At 49.3% G+C, this 24,586-nt stretch overlaps 2 protein-coding genes across 4 annotated transcripts; one reads left to right on the top strand and one right to left on the bottom strand.

The window, feature by feature from the left end:
- Positions 1 to 345: 345 nt before the first annotated feature.
- Positions 346 to 16,519, bottom strand: DRC7 (dynein regulatory complex subunit 7). 3 transcript variants are annotated; one of them, XM_069793984.1, is made up of 18 exons: positions 16,426 to 16,519; positions 15,470 to 15,621; positions 14,882 to 15,056; positions 13,876 to 14,001; positions 12,496 to 12,690; positions 12,006 to 12,161; positions 11,462 to 11,680; positions 10,633 to 10,761; positions 9,622 to 9,697; positions 8,981 to 9,109; positions 7,994 to 8,122; positions 7,121 to 7,347; positions 6,039 to 6,254; positions 4,832 to 4,942; positions 3,654 to 3,764; positions 2,401 to 2,595; positions 1,766 to 1,905; positions 346 to 1,622 (listed from the first exon to the last, which is right to left on the bottom strand). In XM_069793984.1, the coding sequence occupies exons 2-18, from the start codon at positions 15,601 to 15,603 to the stop codon at positions 1,532 to 1,534; spliced, it is 2,559 nt and encodes an 852-aa protein (XP_069650085.1). In that variant the 5' UTR covers positions 15,604 to 15,621; positions 16,426 to 16,519; the 3' UTR covers positions 346 to 1,531. The 3 variants fall into 3 exon arrangements, with proteins under 3 accessions (XP_069650085.1, XP_069650084.1, XP_069650086.1); XM_069793983.1 differs by having other exon boundaries at positions 2,401 to 2,598; positions 9,622 to 9,694; XM_069793985.1 differs by having other exon boundaries at positions 2,401 to 2,598; positions 16,426 to 16,518.
- LOC104315529 (uncharacterized) lies at positions 15,935 to 24,330 on the top strand. The gene is made up of 10 exons (XM_069795490.1): positions 15,935 to 16,935; positions 17,613 to 17,850; positions 18,746 to 18,812; positions 19,349 to 19,516; positions 20,296 to 20,501; positions 21,130 to 21,290; positions 21,852 to 22,097; positions 22,769 to 22,928; positions 23,367 to 23,511; positions 24,168 to 24,330. Exons 1-10 carry the CDS (start codon positions 15,935 to 15,937, stop codon positions 24,266 to 24,268), a joined length of 2,493 nt encoding a protein of 830 aa, XP_069651591.1. The 3' UTR covers positions 24,269 to 24,330.
- The last annotated feature ends 256 nt before the right edge of the window (positions 24,331 to 24,586 follow it).

The following is a 24,586-nucleotide window of genomic DNA, read 5'->3' as shown; positions in this document are numbered from 1 at the left end:
GAGTGACCTGTTTCTCAGCTTTCCCCTTTCCTGGCTTGTCTCTATCTGTGCTAGGTCGCCACATTAGCCAAGCATTGATAGAGGGATACAGAACTGTCAGAAACGGTGTGAAATACGCAGCTGCTGCTGTGGTCCAACAGCTTGGAACACAATGTGCTGTTGTGAAACATCTCAGAGCTCCAAAACTGGGAGCTGGGAGGCCTGGGCAGACCCAGGGATTTGCAGCAGTAGGTGTCAAACACTGCAACTGTCTCCCACAGGAAGAGGCTGAATTCTCTGTTCTATTTCTGAGCCCAAAATGGAGTGCATCCTTCAAGCGGCACCTAAATTAATGGGCTCTCTATGAGGGTAATTTGGTATATTTTAATAACCTAGGATATTCAGATTAGGCATAATAAGCTAATGGTATGTAACAGAAACAAGGCAAGAGAAAATAGCTTTGTTGCAATAAAATAGACCGGGGGGGGGGGGGGGGCATTTCCCTGCAAAAGCCCTTTAGTGTATCTATTGCATTTAAAGTAGACAGCTACCATGAAACAAGTTTAATTTGCTCTGTTTCATGCTGTATTTCAGGTGTAATGTCCCTTATTCTGCTCTATCACAGCAAAATACATTTCTGCCTTTCCCCAGCTGCAATCAGTATAGTCTTCGTTGAGAGTGATCATTAGAGTTGTTCCATGAAGACTGTAGCTGTTGGGCACTGTAGGTAGAACCACTGTAAGTATCCACAGTGCCTAAGGTACTATAGGTGACATCAGAAATTGTTTCCTAGCAGGTTCAGGGACTTGCATAAATACTAATACATGGCACACACATGCTGACTTCCATTTGTGGATCTCAGGCAATGCTTATTAACCAAAACACTCGATCACCTAAAATTTCTTGGATTTGGAATGCTTTCTGGATTCCTCTTGACTTTTTACCCTGTCCGCCAATATTTGTGAATAGTGAGTGGAGACATTCAAAGAGAAAAATAAAGATGTTAAAATCCAAAGTTTGTCAACTTGAGTATTAGTCTTTGCTGGGTTTTGTAGTTACTAGAGAGCTCTAAATGAGGTCAAAGAATTGTATTTGTTGTGAACTCACAAGTTCAAAAGCTTTGCTTGTGCTACTTATAAAACTAAATTACAAATTTATTAAAATATTATGTTGGAAAAGAACCAGTATTCCCAAATAATCCTGCTCCTGGTGTCAGCTAGGGAGCAGGTTTGGGGAAGAAAAGCCCTGCAATACAGCATGCATAATTTGTAGCAACTTCAGAAGCAGACCTTAAAGCTAAGGTCTCATTCAGACTTCAGTCTTAAACATGAGGAAATTGTGTAAGAGGACAATTGATGTAATTGTAGATGGGCCTTAAAAGAGGGAAAAGAAAGAGAGTGGAATGCTACAAGTTCATTAAAATCTCCATGAATCTGATGATAATGAAAGATTTACTGCAGGCAAATAGGAAAACCTTTGCATGTTTTTTTCAGGCTGCTTCTAACAGGCTTCAGCACCGATTTCCAGTGTCTGGTACAAAGGAATAAAGAAATCAGGCATGTCCAAGGTACTCAGCTAGGCGAGGATCCTTGCGCAGTTTCTCTTCAAGAGCAAGGTATTTCTGCGGTGCTGTCTGCTTTTCCCTAGAACAAGAAGGGGGATATCAGAGGAAAACTGCAGCAGGGTATCAAGTAGAGTATTTTACAAAACAGCTTCTGTGCCAGGTTCCTGGGGGGCTTACTTATAGACCACCCCTGGACGCTACTTAGGCAGTCATTCCCAATACCTGTTGAGTCTCAGCGCTAGAATGTGGATACGAAATGCAATTTCAGAGCAACAGGTGAGGAAGTCATCCTCCTCCTCTGCACTGAGCTGATTGTGATTTTCCTGAAACCACCAGTCCTTCTTCTGCAGCTCTTCCACTGCCTGTGAGGGGAGCGAGCAACTAGAAGTCAGGGTAATTGAGAGAAGAGTGAGGAACAAAGGCATGCAAAAGTGCAACTCAAAGTTCAGGGAGCCAAGGTGAAGGAAACCACAAATCAGAGCTGGTTTATTTTCATAGGAGGCAGTAAGTTTGAGATGAGGTCTCACAGAACAAGAAAACAAGGGGAATCAAAACATGTGGAAGAGAGAGAGGCAGCAAAACCTGAACGTGTTGCCTCACTGTACTCAAGAAGCCCTGGAGAATCAAATCAGCTCTGATTGAGATAGGGACTAAACTTTACCCTGGAGCCATTTTGTTCTTTGATCTTCACACACTAATGACAAAAAAAAAAATATACAGGCATGTTTATGGCTCTCTTAAAGTAATCAAAGGAGGTTTGTTTCTTGCCTGCTGTCACAATGAGATGTGTGTTACCCTCCTGCCAGTGCAGAAGAGACTCCAGTAACATGCACATCCTGGAGCAAGGCTGGGAATACCTTTTCAAAGCGAGCCTGGATGATGTTAGCTTTATCAATGAGACGATGCTTCAAATCAGTCAGGCAGTCATCTCTGACACGCAGGGCCTGCCCCTTGGTCATTTTCTTTCTGTGGCCAATTTGAATAAGGAAAGGTGCCAAGTAATCCAGATCCTGTTCCTCTTGTCCCTCTAGAAGCTCATCCTCCATTGTGTTCTTCTGGAGGGGAAAGGACAGAGAGAGTCATGGTCCCATTTACCTGCTTCCCCAAACACCCTGTGATAAAGCAAAACAAAAGCAAAGGCCAAAACTCCGCTACTCCCTACCCCCAAGAGGAAATAATGTTTCTTTTTCCTATACTTTAATCAAAACTACTGCTTTGCATTAGCTTTGCATACCAACCCATTCCTAATGTGGTTTTTATTCTGCAATTTATTTTCTATTGTCCTTTTTAACATTTCTCCTGATTTCCTTGATTGTAGAGATGTCTCTTACACAAAACATGTTATCCACTGAGGTGCAAGAAGGGCTCTATAAAACGCATTTGTATTTGGACAGAAAGAGATTAAGACAGGGTATTTTGAGTGATACCAGCTTGTAGGCCGGCAAATAGCTGGTTCTTGCATCTTTGCTCCTGCTTGTGTTTCACGCCAGAAGTTTGGCATGTAAAACCTAATATCACCTTTTATAACCTCTCCATCCAGGAAAGCTCAGTCTAAAAACCATTTACAGGAAGCATCTTGGAGATCTTGAAAAATTGCAAGTAATTATTCTTGAATCTTTTTTTATTTGTCCAGAACATTCATAAGGTATTAATTCCTCAACAGAGATCCTGGAACAAAATTGGCTTTGCAAGTAATAATGAAAACCAAGAAAACAACTGATTCATATCACACAAAGAAGTGCATATTTGCCTAACAAAATAAGCCCTGGCTAGAAAGATGCAGCTTGGAATCCATTATCATACTCCCCCCATAATCCCTATTATCAACTAATCCTTGTTAATTATTTTCTTTATTAACTAAACAAAATAAAACAATAATCTTTCTTCGTGATGTGAGTTTTTCCAGAAAGTCAGAAGGTCATAGCATGATCATGTTATATTTTCATGGGAAGTCAACTGAAGCTGTGCTGACTTACACCTGCTAGGGATTTGGCCCAGTATATTTTAACAATACTAAAGCTCTTCAGAGATAATTCCTCAGAGAGAAGCAGCTTACTCTGGATTTCTTTGTGTACATGTAATAAATACTGGATTAACGAAGTCTACCTACCATGGCTTCATACTGTTGTCTTCTCTTTTCATTCCTCTCTGTATTATAAATTGAAACTGTCAATTTAACAGCAGTTTCTTCATTCTCGCGGATCTTCAAAATATTTAACACCTTCCAAAAAATCAGAAGAAAGACCCCTCAGCTTTCCCACAAAATGACAGTACTTTTACATGCTTGACCTGCTAACAGAGCAGATACTGCATACAAGAACTGTAGCATAAGGTTAAATATAGAAGATCGATACAAATATGTTGATATCCTGCTGACACATCAAGCTGATAGCAGTCTTATTTTTAGATTGCTGTTCTGTATCAAATTCTTTAACACAATTATTGATATTATCTGTTAAGAAAGCTCTTCTGGAGTCACAGTCTTGCCACTACTTTTGAAATTGCACTGATAGCTTTGGCTTATTGTTTGTCTTAACTGGATATACAGCACAAGCAACGTGAATATTTTGTCCATTGATACATCAAGACTGAGAAATTTGGCAAGGTAGTTCATGAGGTCACAGTGAACTAGCTTCAAATTTCTGGAAAAAAAAATGGACTTTTGCAATCTTGTTCTTAATTACTACTAGTATTCTGGGCTAATATAGTTGAGTATTCCCTCTCCAGCTCCTTCAGGGGTTCCTCTTCCTCACAAAAACATTAAAAAAAAATAAAATCCAATAGCTTTGTCTCCATCTGCTGAATGGTTGTATTTATCATGAGGTAATTACAAAGACTTCCAAGAACATGGATTTGTTACACCAGTCACAGTGTGATTAGCAGTACAAGCAATGTATTTTATGAAGTATTGCCCTACAGTTGCTCCCACAAAAAGTCACTGCAGTATTTTAGATGGGACTTCCTGGAAATGCCTAGCAACTAGATACGACGTTACATACAATATCCTTTCTTTTTGGTCTCATTCCCAGGCAAAAGGCGGACATGTTTCCAGATGCCCCAATTCATATGCTGTCATTTGCTCTCCAAAACTGTCTTCACCCCCCAGAGAATGAAGAGTAAGAACAACGACTGAGTTGCAAGCTTGATAATTCAGCATGGAGACCAGCTTTGTGACACTAGAGTTTTATTTTTATCACAGTTTATGCTGAAGATGCTTTGGCAACCAGTCAGCTGAAACTGGTTCCATGCCTGACCAACTTTGACACAGTGTGGACACCTCCCTGTTACCTCTGCTTCAGATTGCTGGACTTGTTGCTTCAGCTGTTTCTCTTCCTCTGTTAGCTGCTGCAACGCTTTGTACAGATGGAGCAGCTTCTTGTCTTTTTCAGAGGACCCCGCCTGGAAGCAGATAAGCTAGTGAAAGACAGTAGCTTGCTCTGGGTGCACGGACCAGGTACTCTGCTAACAGAAACTGGCACAATTCTGCTATAGTCAATAGTGACACTGATTTCCATCACTGAAACATCTAACCCATGGTCAACAGTTTATTAGACTTCATTTTGATTTTGACTCCATCAGTAATGTGAGCCAGATGGCACATTTCGTACTTTGCTGATGCCGCTGTTATATGGTTGGAACTGGTTTTGCAGGGTTAGAGATGAAAGGATGGCACTCCAGCAATTGTGTTCTGTGTATTCTCCCCAATGGGAAATAGAAACTTTAAAAAAATGTGCATAACATTAAATAATCCTGTATTTGCAATCTCTTTTTGATTTTCCTAAGTGTAATTGTGCAGCATCACTGCAGAATTTACTGGCAGACTTTTGCCCCTGGTTACAGGCTTACATCAATGATGTTAGTGGAGTGACCCTGCGCGCCGAATGAGAGAATCTGGCTTAATGGCAGCGCTCCACTTTTTTGGGAACATCTTTTATTTAAGGCTATCTATCTATCAGCAATGCAATAAGCCTCAGCATCTTGCTCTGCATCTGCAGGGCAAGCTCTGGGAGATTTAAGCAATGATGTGACCCAAGAAGTCCATGGCAGAATTGGAGCTAGAACCCAGTATGTCTGCTCCTGCTTTTCTGCTGTAGCCTTTTCTTCAAGAGAGAATAGCAGAGGAAATCTCAGCTTCCCTGCCATGAATCCACAGGACTGAGCCCAACAGCTGCTGAACGAGCATCTTGCAGGATGCCAGTGGCTGCGTCTACATTGCCTGATGACCAAGTCTGGGAAGATGACCTCAGGCACAGCTAGAGCAAGCCTTTCACGCTACACTATGTCCTGCATGCCCAGTCACTTCCAGCATGGCAGTGCATCTCCAGGGGCATTCGCATTGTCAGCCTTGGAGGCTGTCTGTGAGGGAGGGATGCAGATGGAGCAGAGGGGCAGCATGGAATATGTCATGCTTGTAGTTCTTCCACTGACATTTCACCTTCCCTTTGTGTCTTGTGATCTAGAAAAACTTCAAGATATAAGTAGTTTTTCTCCATACCTGGTATGTGATGCACATTTCTGGGGTCATGACGATTTCATTTCCTTTCCTACCCCTGTCTGCTGCTTTGAAGAAATCCTTCTTTGAGGCAGTAATGTATTTATCCTTGAGATGGTATGTCAGATGGATTGTCTCCTCTGTGATCAGGAAGATACGTTCTGCTACATCTTCATCAGCAGGCTTTTCTAGGTTTCTGTGAAAACACTCCTTGATTTGCTAATGGGGGTGGGGAAAAAAAAAAAAAAAAAAAAGAGATGGAAGTAGGTTAGACAACATAAAACTGGCAAGATTTGCAGAGTTGGGTAAAAACCCAAGGTTAAAATTTGGCTTTTCTGCCTGGACTACAATGGCATCTCTTGGCCCATGGTCCTAGTGTTCTTTCCTCTGCCTGAGAAAAAAAGTACAAAGCTGCTTAAAGCAATACAGAGGTCTCCTATTTGTGGAGCTGAGTATGCTCTCCAAGCTCAAAAGTTAGCTTGGGATGCATCCCTGCCCAAGGGAACTGCAGGAAGCAAGGTATTTTGGAGCACAACAGTTTCCCATATTCCTCAATATAGGGAAGGAAAAAGGAACATGTTGGGTGCTGGTCCAAAGGCAGGCCACTGCATGGCTCTGTCTTGGCAGGTGAATCATCTGAGCCATACTGCCAGATGTCGTATTTCCTCCCTCTTCTGTTCTGCAAATCAGTCCTGACTAGAGGAAGAGGTAGATTACCTGCTTGTAACAAATCAGTGATAGGACACTTCATCATTAAACCATTTGACTAGTTTTGAGTCTTGTAAAAATTTCATTCCAAAATCATAGTCAAGCTTTTTTTCTTTCCTCTGACGTGCATTTGCCAAGTCTTAATTTCCTAGTTTCATTCTAGCTGCTCAATGCAGTTCGTGACAACTGGTCACACTGTAGCTCTCTGTCAGGCAAGCAACTGTGAGACACAGCAGCTGAACAAGGCTTGGACGTCCCATCTGGAGATTTGCCTTGGCTGTGCCCACTGAAAATTAACCTAAAGCCCTAGGCAGTATGTTTTGCATAGTATAAATATCACAGCAACAGGTATTTTTCTGTTCCTGCCTTGGCCATACCACTATAGGCCGGGAGTTAATGTCAGTTCTAGTGCTAGCCAAGTGTATTTTCTTTCCTCTTTTGCCAAACTCCGTGTGCCGAACATGCAGGAAGTCATCCCGCCCCACAAAGTACTCCGTCATCTCATTATCATTTTCAACACGTTTCTGGAGGCCATCGACTCGCGCCTCGTTGTAAAACTCCATTGTATGTTCAGTCTCTGGTTCCAGTGACGTATAGGTGTGAGCTAAGGACATAAGAGAGAATGCAAACATTTTCAGAGTTAGCAACCGTAATACGGTGAACACAAGCATGTCCAGAAAAGTCTCATTTTCTTCAGTGACCAATAAATCAAATGTATGTAAGAGTGTAAGAAGGGAATGTTATCTCCTCACTGCTGTGTATCAATATGCCACAGTCCGAGGATGGCAGGACAGCTTTGCAAGGCCACTGCCTTCCTTACACAATAAGGCAGTAGCAAGTGGAGCCTGGATCCTGCTCTTCCCAAACCAGGAATGGGCGCAGCCTCTTGGGGTGAAATGCTGCTTTAGCAAGAGATCTGATGCAGGACTTTCTCTCCTCCAGCTGCACAACACTGAGAGACTGAACATAATCCTAAGGAGAAAGTTTCTACCTCTATCACGTCTACTAGTAAAAGTAAATTATATCACCCTATATATGTGATAGGTATGTATTTTTCTTCCATTATGCTGGGGGGAAACACTGTCCAGGACTGGAAGACAATAACCAATTCTCTACTCTCCACTGGAGACCACATTATTTATCTAGGCAATTCATCCAGAAGTTTGCTGCCCCCCCAACTTTTGCCACTGCTAGAAGAGATTCACATAAGTCCCATCAGCTGCAGTCACTGCCCAGATGAGCTAGAATACCTTTAAGACCGAGGAGGTGTCCTGGGCTGAAGTATTCTGTGGTCAGCTGTGTCTGTTTATTCACTTCTCTCATATTCAACATGTCTTCTCGGTTTCTGAACCACTCCCTCACCTCCACTACTTCAGTACCTGGCAGGAGACAAACCGTTTCACAACCTTACATCACTGTGTTGGAGGTGGCAAGATTCATCTGATGAGCTCTCAGTGGCTGTGCAAGCACCCTGTGCTCCTGATACAGCTGCAGTAGACAACATGTAGTCACTGGAATTGGCCCTGTGCACAGGGGCCTTTTGTAGATGAATCCTAGTCTACATTTGAGTAGATGAATTACACCTTAAGAGGGTTTATTCCTCTCCATCAACAAGAACTAAAGCAATCAGCTCAGGGGTAGAAGGTGGCATGGCGGATGGCTATGGCTAGGCAAGAGAAATTCCATCCCAAATACTTAATGACAGTGTCAGGAGGGAAGGGAAATGAGATAGGGGCATTACACTACCCAAGAGTGCTGAGGACAGGACACTGTATGTCCAGTTAGGAATCTACAGTTTCCTGGACCAGCTGTTGAAAAATAATGCTTTCCAGTACAGAAATATCCACAGTCTGTAGCTACCCCTTTTTATGGCTCCTGTCGAGACCAATGGGAATAATGATACTGTTGGATCAATTCAAACCAGTCTTCCATTTCTCTGGAGACTGAAGATCCAAGCAGCTGACCTGCGACACTGAACAGCCTCACCGCTGGGGTGTAAAACAGATTAAAACTCTTGGAGGAACCCCTAACAATGCTGGGAAGTTCTGGGGCTTGTCAGACAGGGAGCGAGATGAAGCGTTTGAAGATGTGGTAGCTAAGTCCCCCACAAATGTGAAACGAGGATAAGAAAGCATGAGAGACACTCTGGCAGAAAGGGGACCACCTCCCCCTTCCCATCAGCACACCCCAGGCTGTGTTTGCTCACTGCATAAAGTGTGTTCACTCATCCCTCTTACAGTCTAAGTCTGCGTAGACAGTGAGGCGTTTCACCAGCCCATTTCCATTCAGGTATGGTGCCCATTTCTCCAGTTTTGCTTTCTTGTACAAGATCACCTTCCTCCCCTGGGAACAGCGGGTCTCAAACTCTGCAGTGGGCAAGAGAGGTGTCAGAAAAATTGATTCCCTTGTACTCAGCCCAAGGAAAAAGAATTCAAGAGGGAGAAAACCATGGTCTAAAGGAAACCACGCAGTTATTGATTGCGTTCAGCTGCCAGTAAAGCTGTTCAGACCCTGCCTGTTGTGCTTTAATGTTATAGTATAATAACTCTTTTCTCTCCCAAAAAAGGTATTTGATGATGCAGGGGCAGTCCCTTGTGCATAGTGGTAACAGAAAGTCCATCCCAGGCAAAATCATTCAGCTGGCAGGAAAACACTGTGTGTGTGTCTGTCTGTCTGCTGGGGGGCTCCCACCCAGGATGAGACAGTGCACTGAGGGCAGGCATTCAAATCAATAGCTGTTGCTGCCTTCATCTACTGCCCTTCACTGCTGTACCTTGTCCATCCTGAAGGGAGAATTCTTGAGTCAGATAAACAAATGTCCCAAATCTACTAAAAGGTTAGCTGGGGGGCAAGCAAAAGGCAAAGGAAGAATACATACCTCTGGGAGATATCTGAATTGGGGCTACCCACGATGGTGGCATGTCAAAACTCATGTCTTCTTCCCCCTTTTCCTGCTGAAACAGAAGCAGAGATTTGCATTTTTGGCAGGTTCTCTTACTGTGCCAGGAGGCATTTTGGTTCTTGAGAATGTGGTGCAGCAATCAGAGCTCAGCTTGTGCAAGGCTGTGCTGGTCCTGGGGAACACAGTGGCGCAGTTATGAGAGCTGTGTCAGTCACACACAGCCTGAGGACAGAGGCAAGCAGCACACTGCAGTTCACGTGGAAGGAGAGCTTTATTGCATCCCCCCACTCTCACTAGTACACCCCTACTCAAGCCTAATGAAATGATCTTCCAGCTAACACTCATGCTGGACAGGGGACGAATGTGACAATCATCATTCAAACCAATGACCAGCTTGTTTTATGTAGACTATGGAGGGCGCTTTGCTTCCTGTTTATGGGCACAAGCTGAGGAGAGTAGATAACAGAAGGGAATGTACTGTTATTGGTGTTCCTCCGTCCTGCTGTGCTGGTACAATGCCTGCTTTATCATGCTGCGTTCTCCCACCACCAGGACAGCATACCATTTTTTGCTTCCAGTACACAACATTTTTTGGTATATTAGAGTACATACATTTCTACATTTGGTTGGCAACTCCACCTAGCAGCCAGAAGAGCAGGGTGCTAACCAGCAGAGAAAGAGTGTCCAGAAAAAATTCAGTTTGGATTTTATTTTTTTAAATTATTTCATCCCAAAGGTCAATGCACTGGAGGCCTACAGAGATCCCTAGCCACTTAGGACACCAGAAGTACCGCTTGGGGTCCTGCTTCAAAAAGCATCAGAACTATTCAAGATTGAGAAGGAATCTAAAGTGTCAACCAAAACCTAGCTAAAGCAATAGTGATCTGACCTGGAGAGGGCAGCAGGCAGGCAGGCAGGCAGGCCTGCAAACACACCAGTTCAATACAGCATCCCCACTGCATGAGAGCCATCATTTGGGTCACTCACCATGTCATCTGTGTCCCTGTCAGATAATTCCTTTTCCTCCTCAGCATCTGAGAGCAGCTGAAGCGGCTTGTTGCTTCTTGAAAGCATAATTTCCCAGCGGATAGCGTCACCCAAGTCAAAGACGAGATCCTAGGCCACATGGAAGAAACCCACTGAACTACAGGGCAGTCTCAAGGGCCTGACACTAAACTGAATGCTGCTCCCGCACATTTGCGGTGCTCTGGACCTGCCTGGGTGTCAGAGAGTTAAAGAACTCTAGACAGACCCTGGATGTCAGTGAGGTGGTCTTGTCAGACCCTTGGCTGGTTGGTGGGACTCCAAAGACTGCCCCTGTGCCTAGAGGGCTGCAGACCCCTTTCCTCATGGTGCTTCTGCCACAGATGAGAAGTTGCTGGAAATGCTTCTGCATACTTCCTTGGGCCATGCATGGCCCCAACGTCAAGTTGCTCTAACTCAGATCCTTGCCTCACTGACTTTGTATCAGCTGGGGAGTAGCTGAGTTGTGGGAAGAGCCTAATCAAGATCTTTCCTGCCTTGAGCCATGCCTGACAGGCTCAAAACACCCTCTGCCTTAAAAGCTGTTTGAGAGAATGAGCATTCAGCCAGCCTTAAAAGCTGATATTCTAGCACTGTAGGGGTTTAATTTGCTAGCTCAGGGTCTAGGATGTCCTGGAGCAGTTCCAGAGTCTGTATAATCTGAGCAACATGACCAGAGCGAACACAGGGAATGGTAAGTGGCAACTGGGATCACTGCTGATCTTGGACTTCCCCAGGACTCAGGTTAGCCCAGCTGTCCCTCCCAGGCACAGGATGCTTAAGGGCTTGTTACCTTGCAGCCGTTCCAGCAGTCCTGCATGTTCACCCAGTAGTTCCTGTGGTTCCAGACACTCTCAATCCCAAGGAAGTGCTCATCCATGGTGCTGTGGCTGTTTCCCGTGAAGGGGTTGATGAAGAAGGTCTCGGGAACCTCCCTCTTCCCAGACAGAACCAAAACCCATGCGTGCACCCGTAAGCCATACAAAGGGTCACGCTTGGGCTTTTCCACTTCCTGTAGCACAGAGGACAGAGCAGTAATTATTGCCATTTCATTGCCTCTTTAGTCCAACCCGGTGGCAATCTTATTCTCTCCTCTGCCCATTTCTAAAGATCTCCAGGCCCTTAACACTCTTCAGAAGAGTGAGGTAGTACATACCCAGTACATATTCCTGTGCCAGCACACACTGTGTTCCCAGAGGCCAAGTGATCATGGCCATGATCAGGGTTGTGTCATACTTCATGGCAGAGGGTGGTGACCTCCTTTCTTTGGTCAGCCATTACCTGTGTCTCAGCTCTTGCTCCCAGAGTTTACAGTGAGGTGGACCTCAGTAACTCACCGTGACCTTCTCCTCTTCTCTTTCCTTGTTCTTTTGAGCAGCTTCAGTTTCTGCTGCCTTCTTGGCCTCCTGCTGAAGTTCAAACTTGCTCTGCAGGTCTGGTGGGGGCTTAACTCTATACTTGTTGGACTTCTTCTTCATCCCCTCTTTTGGTACCTGCCTCCACAAAAGCAGGGTATTGCTGTGAAACCCAGCAGAGATCAAGAGAAGGGAGAAAATGTGTGGCTTACAGGTACCTCCCAGTTTCCAGCCCTTGGCAGTTTGCAGTATTGGACCTGGTGAGCAGGAATACAGTGAAGCCAAAGAGGCCTCTTAAGGAACTGTGGAAATCACTCAAAAGATCCCTTTGGTGAGGCGCCTGCTTGGTACAGACTGAAACCTAGTGTGGACCTGAAGCTGTTTCCCCTAGCTCAACTCTGGAGCTCACTGGAAATGAACAGGCTGAGCATGCATGTGGGGCTTCTCCCTGCCCACTCACTGTACGTCTCACCTCCTGTGGCTTCCTGAGCAGTGGGCACAGCTTCAGAGTCTCATCCAGGCTGCATATCTCGTGGGTGGCATACCCGTGCACACAGTAGGCATCATACCCAGCCCCGATTAGCATGGAGCACAGCAGCACGCTGAAGTCAAAGCAGTTCCCTTTCTGGTATTTCAGGATGGTGGTTGGGGAATAGAGCGAACTAGGCTTGAAAAAGAGAGATGCATGTTCACAGTGTTTGTCTTGTGAAGCTGAAACATGCACCAGGCAGACAGCAAGAGAGAGAGAGGGCATTGCCCATGTCCCTGGGCTCTGCACCCATAGGGAATCTGTTACATAGAATTCCTATACAAGCCACAGACCCAAAAAGTCCCCTCCAAAGTGATGTGGGGAAATTCTGACGCCAAATCTGGTGACAAATTTAACCATAGGGAGAGATGGGCAGGACAAGCTCATCAAATTGCTGAAAACCTAACACTAACCACAACTCTGGAGTGGGGCTTACCTCCATCTCTGGTCTGTCTGCAGTGTTTCAAAGCAAAAGACCCATAAGCTAAATTATAGTTCAAAGGAGGGAACATATTCCCTTCTGGCGCCCACCAGTGAGCGAGCAAAGGGATCAATACGCACGTACTGCATATAGAGAGTTTCTACATAATCTGCTCCCAGATCTCAGAGATCACCTTAGGTGATCAAGGCAGTCTGTCTGCTAAATGGAGAGACATTCTCTGTGGTCCCAAAGTGCCAGAGTTCCTCTTGAGATCCTGGAACTCCTGGGACACATTTGGCCAGCATGGAGCTGGTGGAGATTGTTTGGGGCACTCTGCAGGGCATCAGCAGTCTTTGCTAGCAGAGTGTGCTCCCCTTGCCTTAGCTAATTCACACCAGCCAAGAACTTGCCCAAACTCTGGCATCACCCCTTCTTGTCAGTCTAGAAATCTCCCTTCAGCCACCCCAAAATATCCCGAAAATTGGGATAGAAATGTCTAAAGCCCCTAGGAATGGGTCACTGAGGTCAAGCATCATCCCCTGGGCTTTATATGCTCCTTTGTTCCAAGGCATCTTGGCCTTTGGAGAGGAAGCTTGTCAGCCGTTGCAACCCACAGCAGACCAGCTGGTCATATGGGGTGACATTTGGGGTCAGGCCCAATCTTGTAGAAATGGTGCTTAATTGCTTGACAGGTACAACACTGTACATGTACTGGGATTACAGGTCGGTCCAGAGCGCACAGGGCCTGGGAAAATTGGGGGGTTGCCTAAGTAATGAGGGGATGATGGAGGAGTCAAAGACCTTTGTAATCCCAGCCACTGGGGTTTCCACATTGTGTCCTGCTGAGAGGCCCTTCTGTCACCTCCATTATGTTTCTGATGGGACTGCAGCCCCTTTCTTACCGGTGTGATAGGAGACTTGAGGGGCTCCATGGTGAGGTAATCGGAGACGAAGCTGGCACAGCCATCCCAGTGGTACAGCTCTGTATAAGGCAGCAGTGTTGGCCTTATTGTTGTGCTCACAAACTTCTGTAGGGCCACAAGAGAACTTTGGTTAGCCAAGAGATGCCTGGCAGAGTGTCCTCTCCAAAGCCACCTTCAGACTGCCCCTGGATGTTGCAGCTCACGTTCAGGACCTCCCTAGAGCATCAACAGCGTCAGTAATGCTCCTCATCTGTTCCGAGACAGAAACTGCATGGGGTTGAAAGGCCATCTGCTTGTCTGTGGCTAAAACTTGAAGCTCATCTCAGACACATTACAGATGCGAGCCAGTTGTTCTCTTAGTTTTCAAGCAAGACAAATAGCTACTGCCCTTTCCAGCTTTTACATCCTCCAGGATTTTTTGCCTTGCATGTTAATCATATAATAAATGTTGGGGAAAGCTGGTCCAAAGTAGCCATTTCAGATGCCTGGGGAGCATCAGGTCCAGAACTAGACAACAGTTGTGCAGCTTGGGCCCAGTCCTAAACAAAACCAGACCACAAACTTCCACATTTACTTCCTTCCCTGTAACTTCTATGAAGTTCAGAATAAGACCTAATGCTGGATCCAGACTCCGTTATCTGTGATTGAGCCTGAGCTTTAGCTATTTCATGTGTTTCTTTTACTTTCCTTTATGTTTCTGTGGTCTTTCCTGTTTCCTAAGCATCATGCTGCAGGGCTGCGAGCTGCCTGCAGCCTACATGGTACCACCACCATGTGCGAGGTACAACACGCTTGTGGATTTGGACAGCTGGAGTGTTCCCAGGGTGCTGTGTGCCTCCTCAGGGTGCTGTGGGCACAGCAAATGGGTTCCCATTCCCTTTGGTCAGAAGGGAGGGCAGGAAGGGCTGCTGTCTTTCCCCAGCATTCGACACTATGGAAGCTGAGTGCCCCCTGCACTATGGCCCAGCCCCACACCACCCCATACCTCCACGCCACACTCGTTGACTGGGTGGAGGAAGAGCGGCTTGCGGTCGGGGCAGAGGTGAGTGTACTGCTGGAGGAAATGGTCAGCGATGTGCAGCAGCTTCTTTTCCTTCGGGGAATTTGTCTTGTACGAGGATGGTAACTGGGATGTGTCAATGGAGCTCCAGTCAAAATCACTTCCAGGGTAGAAGGAGGCAGACAGACACAGGTAATAAGCCAGGAGCAATTTGGGCAAGATGACCAGCTATCAAAACATGGCAGGGGCTCTCTGTTTCCCAGGGCAAAAATGAGGATCATATCCAAGAATATGATTTTGACATAGCCAAGCTCCTCTGGAGTGATGGCAAGCTGACATATACACAGAGGCTCAGGGGATCTTTATATAGTGTCATGAGACAGCATGGAATGAATGTACAATGAAGTGAATTATCTTATCTTACTCACACGTGCCCACTCTTGGACAAACACACCAGGTCCCTTTGCTGTGCAAGGGGACCACACGTGCCATCCACACATGTACAATCTCCCCATGAACCCCAAAAGGACTGTCTCCGCTCATCCCAGTAACTGACAGACACACGTGACTTACGGTACATCACTTGGGACACAGACTTGCTCCACAGACACCTTCATCTCCACATCCTGGAGGTTATCACTCATCTCCAAAGCCTTCAGCTCTTCTTCTGTTTGCTCCTCTTCCTCCTTCTCCTCCAGGACCTCCATTCTGCCTCCTCTGGGGCACTACAGAAATGCACGCACCAGGGTGAATTCAGGGCTGGAACCCAGATACGCAGCAACACAGAAACACTCGCACGCTGGCCACAGTGATTTAGTATATGAGCATGGCTGAGGCAGCCAGAAGCGTGACAGTAAAGGGTGAGCACTGAATTTGAGTTTGGGCTGGGCTTAGTAAATAAGTGGCTGCATGCTCCTGGACACCCTTGAGCGCAGGGCAGATGGCAGAACAGGGGGAGCCTGCCTTGGCAGGGCACAGCACATCCCCACATTCAGTCTCTGATTGCCGTGTGTGTCCCCAGCTCACGTACTCGCGTAAATGCCACGTCCTCCGTCCTGCCTGGGCTGCTGCTGGCCGGGAAGCAGCTCTGGAAAGCCGCTGGGCACCTGCCGATGGCCTGCGCCAGAGCCAGCGGGCTGCACTGAGCCTGGCCGCCCGCTCAGCGGCCTTGAAGGGAAGGGGACATTTCGCAGCAGAGTCAGCAGCCTCCAAGGGCAGAGGGCTGCTTGTATTATTTATTTACACCTCAGGGAGGTCGGGCGCTGCTTGTTTCCCTTTCCCTGCGGTCAGGCTGACCTCGTGAGGAGCAGACAGCGAGAAGGGAGGCACAGACCTTGCACGGGGGGGCAGCGGGAGGGGGGGTGTCGCGGGGCCCAGCACCGCTCCCCGGCCTCCGCACCACCCCGACAGCCTCCCGCCCCCGCCGCCCCTTCAGCCCCACAGTTCTCAAGGACAGCTAGGCTGCAGCTGCTGCTCCCCTGCCCTCCCTCTCCCGCCGCCGCCGCCGCCGCCGCCTCCCCCGGCCTCACCGTCTCCGCCGGGCCCACGCACCATGGCAACGCCCGCCGCACAGGCGGCTTGGGGCCGCGGCTGGGGCCTGCTGCCTCCCCCGGGCCTCCCCCCGGCGCCTACCCCGGCCTCCCCCTAGGGCCTACCCCGGCGTCTCCCAGAGCCTCCCCCCGCCCCAAGGCCGCAGGCCACCCCCAGGCCCCGGGCTGCCCGCCGGGGTTCCTCAGGCGCCCATCCCGCTGGCCTGAGCGTCTCCCTGGCTGGAAGCTCCCGACAGCCGCCCCGCTGCCGCCGGGGGAGAGGGCGCGTTTCTGGTGGCAGCCCCCTCCGTCCAGGAGAATTCTGGGGCAAAATGAGGAGGAAGCAGCTAAAGCCTGCCCGCCAGAGGAAGGCTTTCCCACCAGGCCCTCGGAGAAACCCACGAGTTTCACTCTCTTTGAAAAAAACAACCCAAAGAGCCCTCCTCATCCTTTTCCTTTGTTGCTTTCTAAGCCTGGGGGCTGCTGCACTGCCTTTGCATCTCTAAGCGAGTCTGTGCAAGCTTCTGTCCCAGTTAATTGCTTTGTAAAACACACATAATGGAAAGCAGATATTCTCACCCAAAAGCTGGCAGCAGGAGATGACAGGAGGCTTTTTTTTTTTTTTTTTTTTTAAATTGGTAGTTCATTAGGCTGTAAGCAGGGTCAGGTGCTAAATACTTGTTTTCTGGTTTTCGTTGTGGTTAGGAAAAAACCTAGATGGATGGATGTTCACATTTGCTGCTATGTTATGGTGACTGTAGCAATTAAAGCTCTGAGGATGCATGGAGTATAGTCAATGTATATCAAGAAGCATCACTTTGAGTGATTACTGCTATTCACAGCTAGTTACTGTTTCCGAAACAAAGCGCGGTAAGACCAAGCCCTCATCCCTCCATCTCTCACTAGTACTTCTGACCAGATCTTAAATGTCAGAAATCTTTAAAAAAACAGCCGAAGCAAATATACATTGTGGTTGCAAAACTGCGTGTATCCAGTACACAGTTATCTGGCCTTCGCATGTGCCGCTGTGGTATCTGCTGTTACTGCTGCGTCAAAAGCAGGTACCACAAAAACAGTTGGATGCCCAACACCCCAGATTCCCCAGGGATTTTGCAGATACTCCCCCTGTTTGGGATCCCATCAGGGCCATGAATTGGGTCAGCGTTCACGAGCTGTCGGCTAATCAGAAGGGCCATCCGTCCTGGAGGAAGGACTTTCGCAGAGTCCTTTCCTCCCCAGCCGCTGCAGAAGGATGCTAAACTGGCTCTTGTGCAATCGCGGGGGCAGCATGTTTGTGTGGGGGAGAAGGATGAGCTGCCGGAAGGCAATATAAGGCACGCGGCGGCGAGCACGAGAGTGACCCAGGGCAACGGTGGGTGGAGGAGCATAGAGTGGCCTGGAGATGGTAAGTGGGAGGAGAACAAGGTGAGATCTTAATGCTGGTGGGATCTCTCAGGACTGCTGCAGCGAATGAGGAGCAGAGCAGGGAATAAACCCTCCTTGTCCGGAGGTCTGGTGGTTGCAGCTGCTCGGGGTCGGGTGGAGGGGGTACACGACATGCTGCCAGACCAGAGTGGGGCTTTTGGCATTGGCTTTGCCCCACTGTCAGTGCATCTGCAGGGCAGAGGGGTGGCAGAGCATTGCTCCAGCCACTAGCGCTGGCTGACTCATATCCACATCTCTGATAAGGAGGCTCCAGTGTCCAGGGCTCACCCAGCACCGTGCCATTAATTTCCCTAAAGAAATCCATTATCTGTACCAACAGGGGAGATCGACTTAATCTGTGGCTTTGTGGCATTAATTTTAGTTGTGTTGAAGGCTTTGGGGTTTTTTTTTTCCCTGTTGTCTCCTTGTTATGGATATGGGTTACTGGAAAAGCAAGGATCCTTTTGCAAATCCTAACTCTTCAAAAGAGCTGTAGTGGGAAGACGGAAGAGAGAAACTCCTTTCCTCTTCAGGGAGCCTGGACTGATGCTTCTGTGGTGCAGTTTTTATTCAAAGTGCCTGTTCTTACTGAAATGTGGCTTTATCACTGTCAGCACATCCCTGCAGGTCCAAGGTCTGGTTTCTCCCACCCCCTTTTTCTGGAATAGCTACCTAAATTTGACCCTTGTGTTAGCCTGCAGGGGGGAGACATTGCTGATCTGGCCCTTTGGGTTAGGAAATTACTTTGTGCCGTGGAACCTAGAGGTTTTGGAGGAAAAACAGTACAGAAATTATCGCACCCATGCTTGAGGGTTGGCTCTTTCTGAATGACTGCAAACATCTCCAGCGAGCGCGCTAAAAACCTGAGTTACCCAGAGCCTGCTTGTTTTTACAGGAAAGGACTGTGAGATGTTTGCTGCTGGTTTCTGCCCTCTGCCTGGCTGGCTGCAAAGGCAACAAGAGTGAGTGTCCCTGTACACTGTCCATGCTGGGTTACAGACAGGTAGTATGGAAAGGAGAGGTCAAACCCTCACCTGATCTGTGTCCAGGTTCCTCATTCAGGGGACTGCTGAAGGCTGCTAAGGGAGTACAACAGAGCAAGGCTCGGGCGGGGGGGGCAGGAACTGGGGTGCAAGAGCTGGCCAAATAGGCAGAAACCACAGGCTCTCCATCCCAGCCATGTACGGCATATGACCTGTGGAGAGGGCAGAGGTGCTGTGACATGCCACCACTCTCCTTGCTAGCTGGTGGCAGGCTCTATAGCTCTGATCCAGATTATGGCCATGCTGAGGATGTCTCCCAGGCTCTCAGTGACATCCTCCCAGGCAAGCAGAGGTGGCAGGGTCTTCCTTAGATGTGCCTGCTCTGGCTTTAGGCAAGATCTCAGTCCTTGAGAGCTGTGCAGGGCTTCAAACCATGGGGCAAGTTCCCTCTTGCATCTCTTGTAGGGGAGATAATCTTGCTGCGTTTCAGCTTATTCACCTTTCCTTTGCTGCAGGTGAGCTGGAGAGCCCTCATGGCCTGAGGCGAGGGGTTGCCCTCCATCTCAAGAGGAGCCTGGACGCTTGCCTGCCAAATCCGTGCCAGCACCAGGGGGCCTGCCAGGTGATGGAGGACAGACCAGTTTGCAGCTGCAAACCAGGCTTCACAGGGACGTTCTGCCAAGGTAGAGCTGGGGATGCTGGTGAGCCCTCCCCAGTCTGTCCACAGGCACCAGAGGGAAGGGCGGTGGGCACGGTGCACTGATGTTACTTACCACTGCTCTCCACTGCAGGCTCCGGGAGCATGTCCCAGCTCCTGGTTCAGGTGCATTCCCCACCACCACATCCTGACTACATGTTGGCACAAGACCCAGTCCAGGCCATTTCCTTCCTCCCCATATGTCTTAATTCCCTTAAGAAGGAAACCTCGGCTGTCAAGAAGCCATGCTGTGGTGGAGCCATGTCAGGGCAGCAGGGCATGCTGCAGAGCACAGTTGCCTCGCAGTCTCAGCACAACCACACGCACTCCAGCACAGCTACAGTGAAGGCTCCTTCGAAAGACTGGCCAAAAACTGTTTCTTCATCTGAAAGAGAGGATTACTGTCCGTGTCTGGTGCCCTTGGCAGACTGCAGTGATTCTGTAGACAGCCCTCGAAAGGGGCCAGACCCACGACATCTGCCTTTGATGTCTTGAGCCTAAGGACTGTGTCTGTTCAGAGTAGTGGCGGCCATGGGCTTGTGTAGGTCTTAGGCAACCAGTAAAAAATGACAGACCCACACTAACTTCTGCTTGTTCCCAAAGGTTTGTCTTTTGCCCAGTGTCTCTGAAGAGCCCTACCAGCAGCCTCCAACAAGGCTGGGATGAGGGTCTGTTGAGCTCAGTGGGACTGTGCCATCCTGTAGCTGACCTAGGGCTCCTTCAGGCTTCTTCCTTATTGCTATTGCAGATGGCTTTTTCCCCCAGATGTGGTACTGAAGCTGGCCTGCGAGGAAGAGCACATGAAGATGATGGTGAGGAAGGAGGTGTTTGAACTCTTGAAAATCCCTCAGGAGCTTGTCCACTTGAAGAACCAGGCATGCAAGGTCTCAGAAAGGGAAGAAGCGGGTGAGCCGTTTTTTGCAGCCACTCTCACAGGTGAAAACCACACTGCCTGTGGATCAATAATTCAGGTGAGGATCCAGGAGAGCCTCTCTGCATAGCTCTGAAGCCATGAGAGGAGCAGACATGCTGAGTGGGGACAGCAAGGGAAAGGCCCCAGAGGCTTTTCCTTTTTGTCTGGGTGCTGTAAAGTTCTCGTTCCCCTTGGAAGGCTGGGGGCTGAGGTGGCAGGTTGTTCCTGGGTTCTTCCCTGGGAACTGTCAGAAAGCTCTTCTGCCTCCACCAAACCCCTGCTGGCAGCACATCTTGTCTTATTCAGCAGAGCATGGAAGTCTCTGGGTGCTCTTTACTAGCTGATAACAGCCCTCAACTTGCTGCCAGTATCCTCTGAGCTCTGCACCCCTGGCTATAGCCCCTTGATCCCTCACTTGATTCATGGGTCAGGGAGGGTGCAGAGGAACCAGTGCTCCAGCTCTGCATTACACAGGAGGGCCCTCACCTGTGGTCACTATGCTGACTCCTGCCTCCTCTGGTGATGATTGCCAGTAGCCCCTGGACACAGGGCTTGAGCAAAAACCCCTGCAGATATCCAGGAGGCCTGGAGCAGCTGTAGCCGAGTTGCACCATCTGAACCGGAGCTTGGAGCTCTGTGTATGGACTTAGACGTGGTCTGGAGACTTGATATCTGTGTCATTCCAGCAAAACAGCTCCCACGTGTCGTACTCCAACGTCATTGAGTCAGAGCAGGAAGTGCACGGGGGTGTGATCTCCCGGAGTTTTCAGCTGGAGGTACATTTCTCCTGCGTCTATGCCTACGAGCATGTGGTGAAACTGCCCTTCGCTCTCACTGCTGTTGACAAGTGAGTAGTCCCTCTTCACCTTGCTGCTGACATGGTATCTTTGAGCTTGCAGAAAAATAGACGCCTTCAGTGAGGTGATCTGCAAAGGCGCTGGGGAGCTACTAGAGAGCTCTGACAGCAATGCCATATGAGGGTGCCTCCCTTTCTCTTCCCCATATGGTTTTTCAACACGGGGTTTGGGCCTGGGACAGAGCCAGAGGAGCATACACAATCTACTTTTCCCCTATCCTCACTGCTTAAAACCAACTATCCAAAAAATAAAGGATGGGAACTGGAAGATGCCCCCACCAGGCCCCTGTGGAGGTGCAGGTTAGGACCCCCTGGGTTGTCTTTCTCACAGTCCTCAATGGCCAGCTGGTCAGTGGGAAGCCCTGGAGCTCCTTGCTTCTGTCCACACACGGTGCAGATGTACCAGCCAGGAGGCAGCTCGGGGCCTGGCTCTCACGAGGCTCCACCTGGGAGCAGAGGCACATCCAGCATCCGTGCACCTGCGCCAGTGGCCTGACTTGCACTAAATCCTTCCTGCCTTCTCGTTCTGCTCATGAGCTCTCCTCCTCTCAGGCTGGTGCAGTTCATGGTCAGAGAAGGACACTTCAACGTCAGCATGAGACTGTACAAGACCCCCTCCTACCACCAGCCCTATCAGCTGCTGACCGCAGCCATCCCCGTCACAGACACACTCTATGTCCTGCTGAAGATAGAAGGACAGCACCAGCTCAAGTACTTTCTGCTGAGTGTTGAGGATTGCTGGGCCACACCAAGCGCAGATCCCTACCAGGATGTGCGGCACGAGCTCATTGAGAAGGGGTGAGTGGGGTGCACCTAGCGCATCTGGTCTCCTTGCACCATGAACACAGTCACATCTCTTTCCTGGGTGCTAAGGACAGGTTGCTGTGAGGGAGCAACAAGCAATGACACCATCATTGCTCACAGGTGGAGCCTGTGGTGGACAGCATCACCGAATAGGTGGAACAGCCCCATAGATGAGCCCCCATAACCACTCTGAACTGACCCCCCTCTCCTGACCCTGCTCTGCTGCCAATAGTACTGCCTTCCCTCTAGCATTGCTCCTGACCAGGTGTGGAGGCAAAAGGCAAGGAGGGGAGATGAGAGACCTTGCTGGGATGTGCAGAGATGTTTCTGCTGAAGAGCTTGTGTTAGAGGTGGCTGCAGCCAAGCTAAAGCCAGTAATGTGGATATCCAGGAAGTGGGAGCCACAGCCAGGCTCAGTCCACCCCTGCAGAGCAGCTGTGGCCCCACAGAGCAAGACACAAGCCAGCTCCTGTGCTGGTGGCAGCTCCTCCCTGAGCTGGGCACAACACAGGGTGCCAAGGAAGGGCATCCCCACCAGCACCGAGACAGAAAAAGTCCTGTTCAGCAAAGCTTGAGGGCTGCATCCAGTCCCTGTGTGCTCAGGTGTCCTAGGCTGAGATGTTCCCCCTCATTTGCCACCTGCTGACTCGGCCATTGTGTCCTAGGTGTCCCCACGATGAGACAGTGACATACCTGAACGCCATTGGAGAGAGCACTACTGCCAAGTTCAGCTTCCAGATGTTTCAGTTTGTTGGTTACCCTGAGGTGTTCCTGCACTGCCGTGTCCGGCTGTGTCTCCCTGATGGCCCGGAGCCCTGTGTCAAGGTGAGTTCTCCTGGTGGTCTGCACTGTGCCCTGGCCAGAGAGGGGGACCTCCCTTCCCTTGGCCTGCTGTTGGGAGAAGGGGCTCTGCTCTGGTTTCGGGTGCCTCAGCACAACAAACACCTCCCAGCAGCAGGAGCTCACCCCAGCACCTTGAACTAAAGGTACGAGGGCTTGAACTGACCAGAGAGCTCCTCTCCCTCTTCCCTCTGTCTGTTGGGTATTTGCAGGAGGAGAGGTTTACGCTAGGACTTGGGGAGAAGCAGACTAAGGTCCTTGAGGAACCAGCTCCTCTCATGCTCTGGAGTCTTGACTGCTCCCAGGCTGCAGCCCTAATTGTGCCTCTGCCAGGGACAGACCAGCAGGACAGCTCTTGCCGCCTGGAGCAGGCTTCTCCCCTGCCCTCTGGTCCCATCACTCTTCCCTTGGCTTTGTTGACAGCAATGCCCCAGGCACTGGAGGAGCAAACGAGCGCTGGTGGATGACTACAATAAGATTGTCTCCTATGGACCCATCCACCTGCTGGCTGCTCCTTCCTTGGGAGCAGAGACCCACCATTCCAGGACTGACCAACAGGACCTGGCGGGTATGTATGTCACTCCAGGGAGGGCAGGAGCAGCTCACAGACCCTTGCAACTGTCTAGGCAATGCTCGGTTATTAAAGAGGGCTGCCCTGCACAGAAGCGTGGAGTCTTTCAGGTGTCACGGCCATGCATGTTGTGCTCCAGAAGCCAAACCAGCACAGAGAGGTTAGCTCTGTGTGAGCGGCTCCGAACCAGGCACAGGTTGGGCTGACCAGGGGAGCTGAACGGGAAGGGACTAGAAGCCAGAAGGCTGTTGGTGCAGCAGGGAAGGCTGGGTTTTCACGCTGGACCTCTGCATCAACCCAGCAAGGCAGGCTCCTTTTGAGCACCAAGGTCAATCCAGGAGATCCAAGCAGCAGTCCAGGACTGGGGTTGGGGGCAAGCCCACCTACAGCATAGCTCAGATGAGGCATGATTGCTGAGCTAAATGGAGCCCCTGGGCAGCAGGTGTGGGTGGAGGCCACAGGTGAAGCAGATTGGCGTGGCCGAGTCCTGTTAGTGCCCTCAGGGCCCCAAAGTACCCCCAGCTCCGGTGGCTCTTACCCTTCACAGGAGATGACCTTCCCTGAATCCGTCCCCAGTCAGAAGATGCTGTGCCAGGGCTCAGCACCGGCTCAGGGGACCCAGATGTGTAACCAACCTTTCTCCTCTTCTTCAGGACCCAACCCATGGCTCCCCGGGGCCCTCATCCTGCTGTGCGCGCTTGGTGTGCTCACTGTGACTGCTGCGGCTGTCAGTGCGAGGCGGCGAACAGTGTAGGAAACTTCTGTTTCCAAATAAATGTGCCAGTAGCAGACAGGCTCTTGCCTGTGTCTTTACAGGGTTTTTTGGGGAAGGTGATGGTTGGATACAAACGGTGCTTGAAGGATGAGTCACATCAGAGTGTTCTGTTCTCTGTAGCATCCCTAGGACCTTCTCATCCCCTCCTGGCTCATGCTCCCTAGACTCAAAACATGTGCTAGGGATAGGAGGTTCCTTCTTCCTCTTTTCCTCCTCCCCAGAGAGTCACCCAGGCATGTGGGGAGACAGAGGTACCCACACTAGATACCTGCCCACCAAAGCTGGACTTTGCATGGT

This window comes from Haliaeetus albicilla, chromosome 10 (assembly GCF_947461875.1).
Source record: "Haliaeetus albicilla chromosome 10, bHalAlb1.1, whole genome shotgun sequence".
In the NCBI taxonomy this organism is placed as follows: Eukaryota; Metazoa; Chordata; class Aves; order Accipitriformes; family Accipitridae; genus Haliaeetus; species Haliaeetus albicilla.
This window is presented reverse-complemented; position numbering and strand designations above follow the sequence as displayed.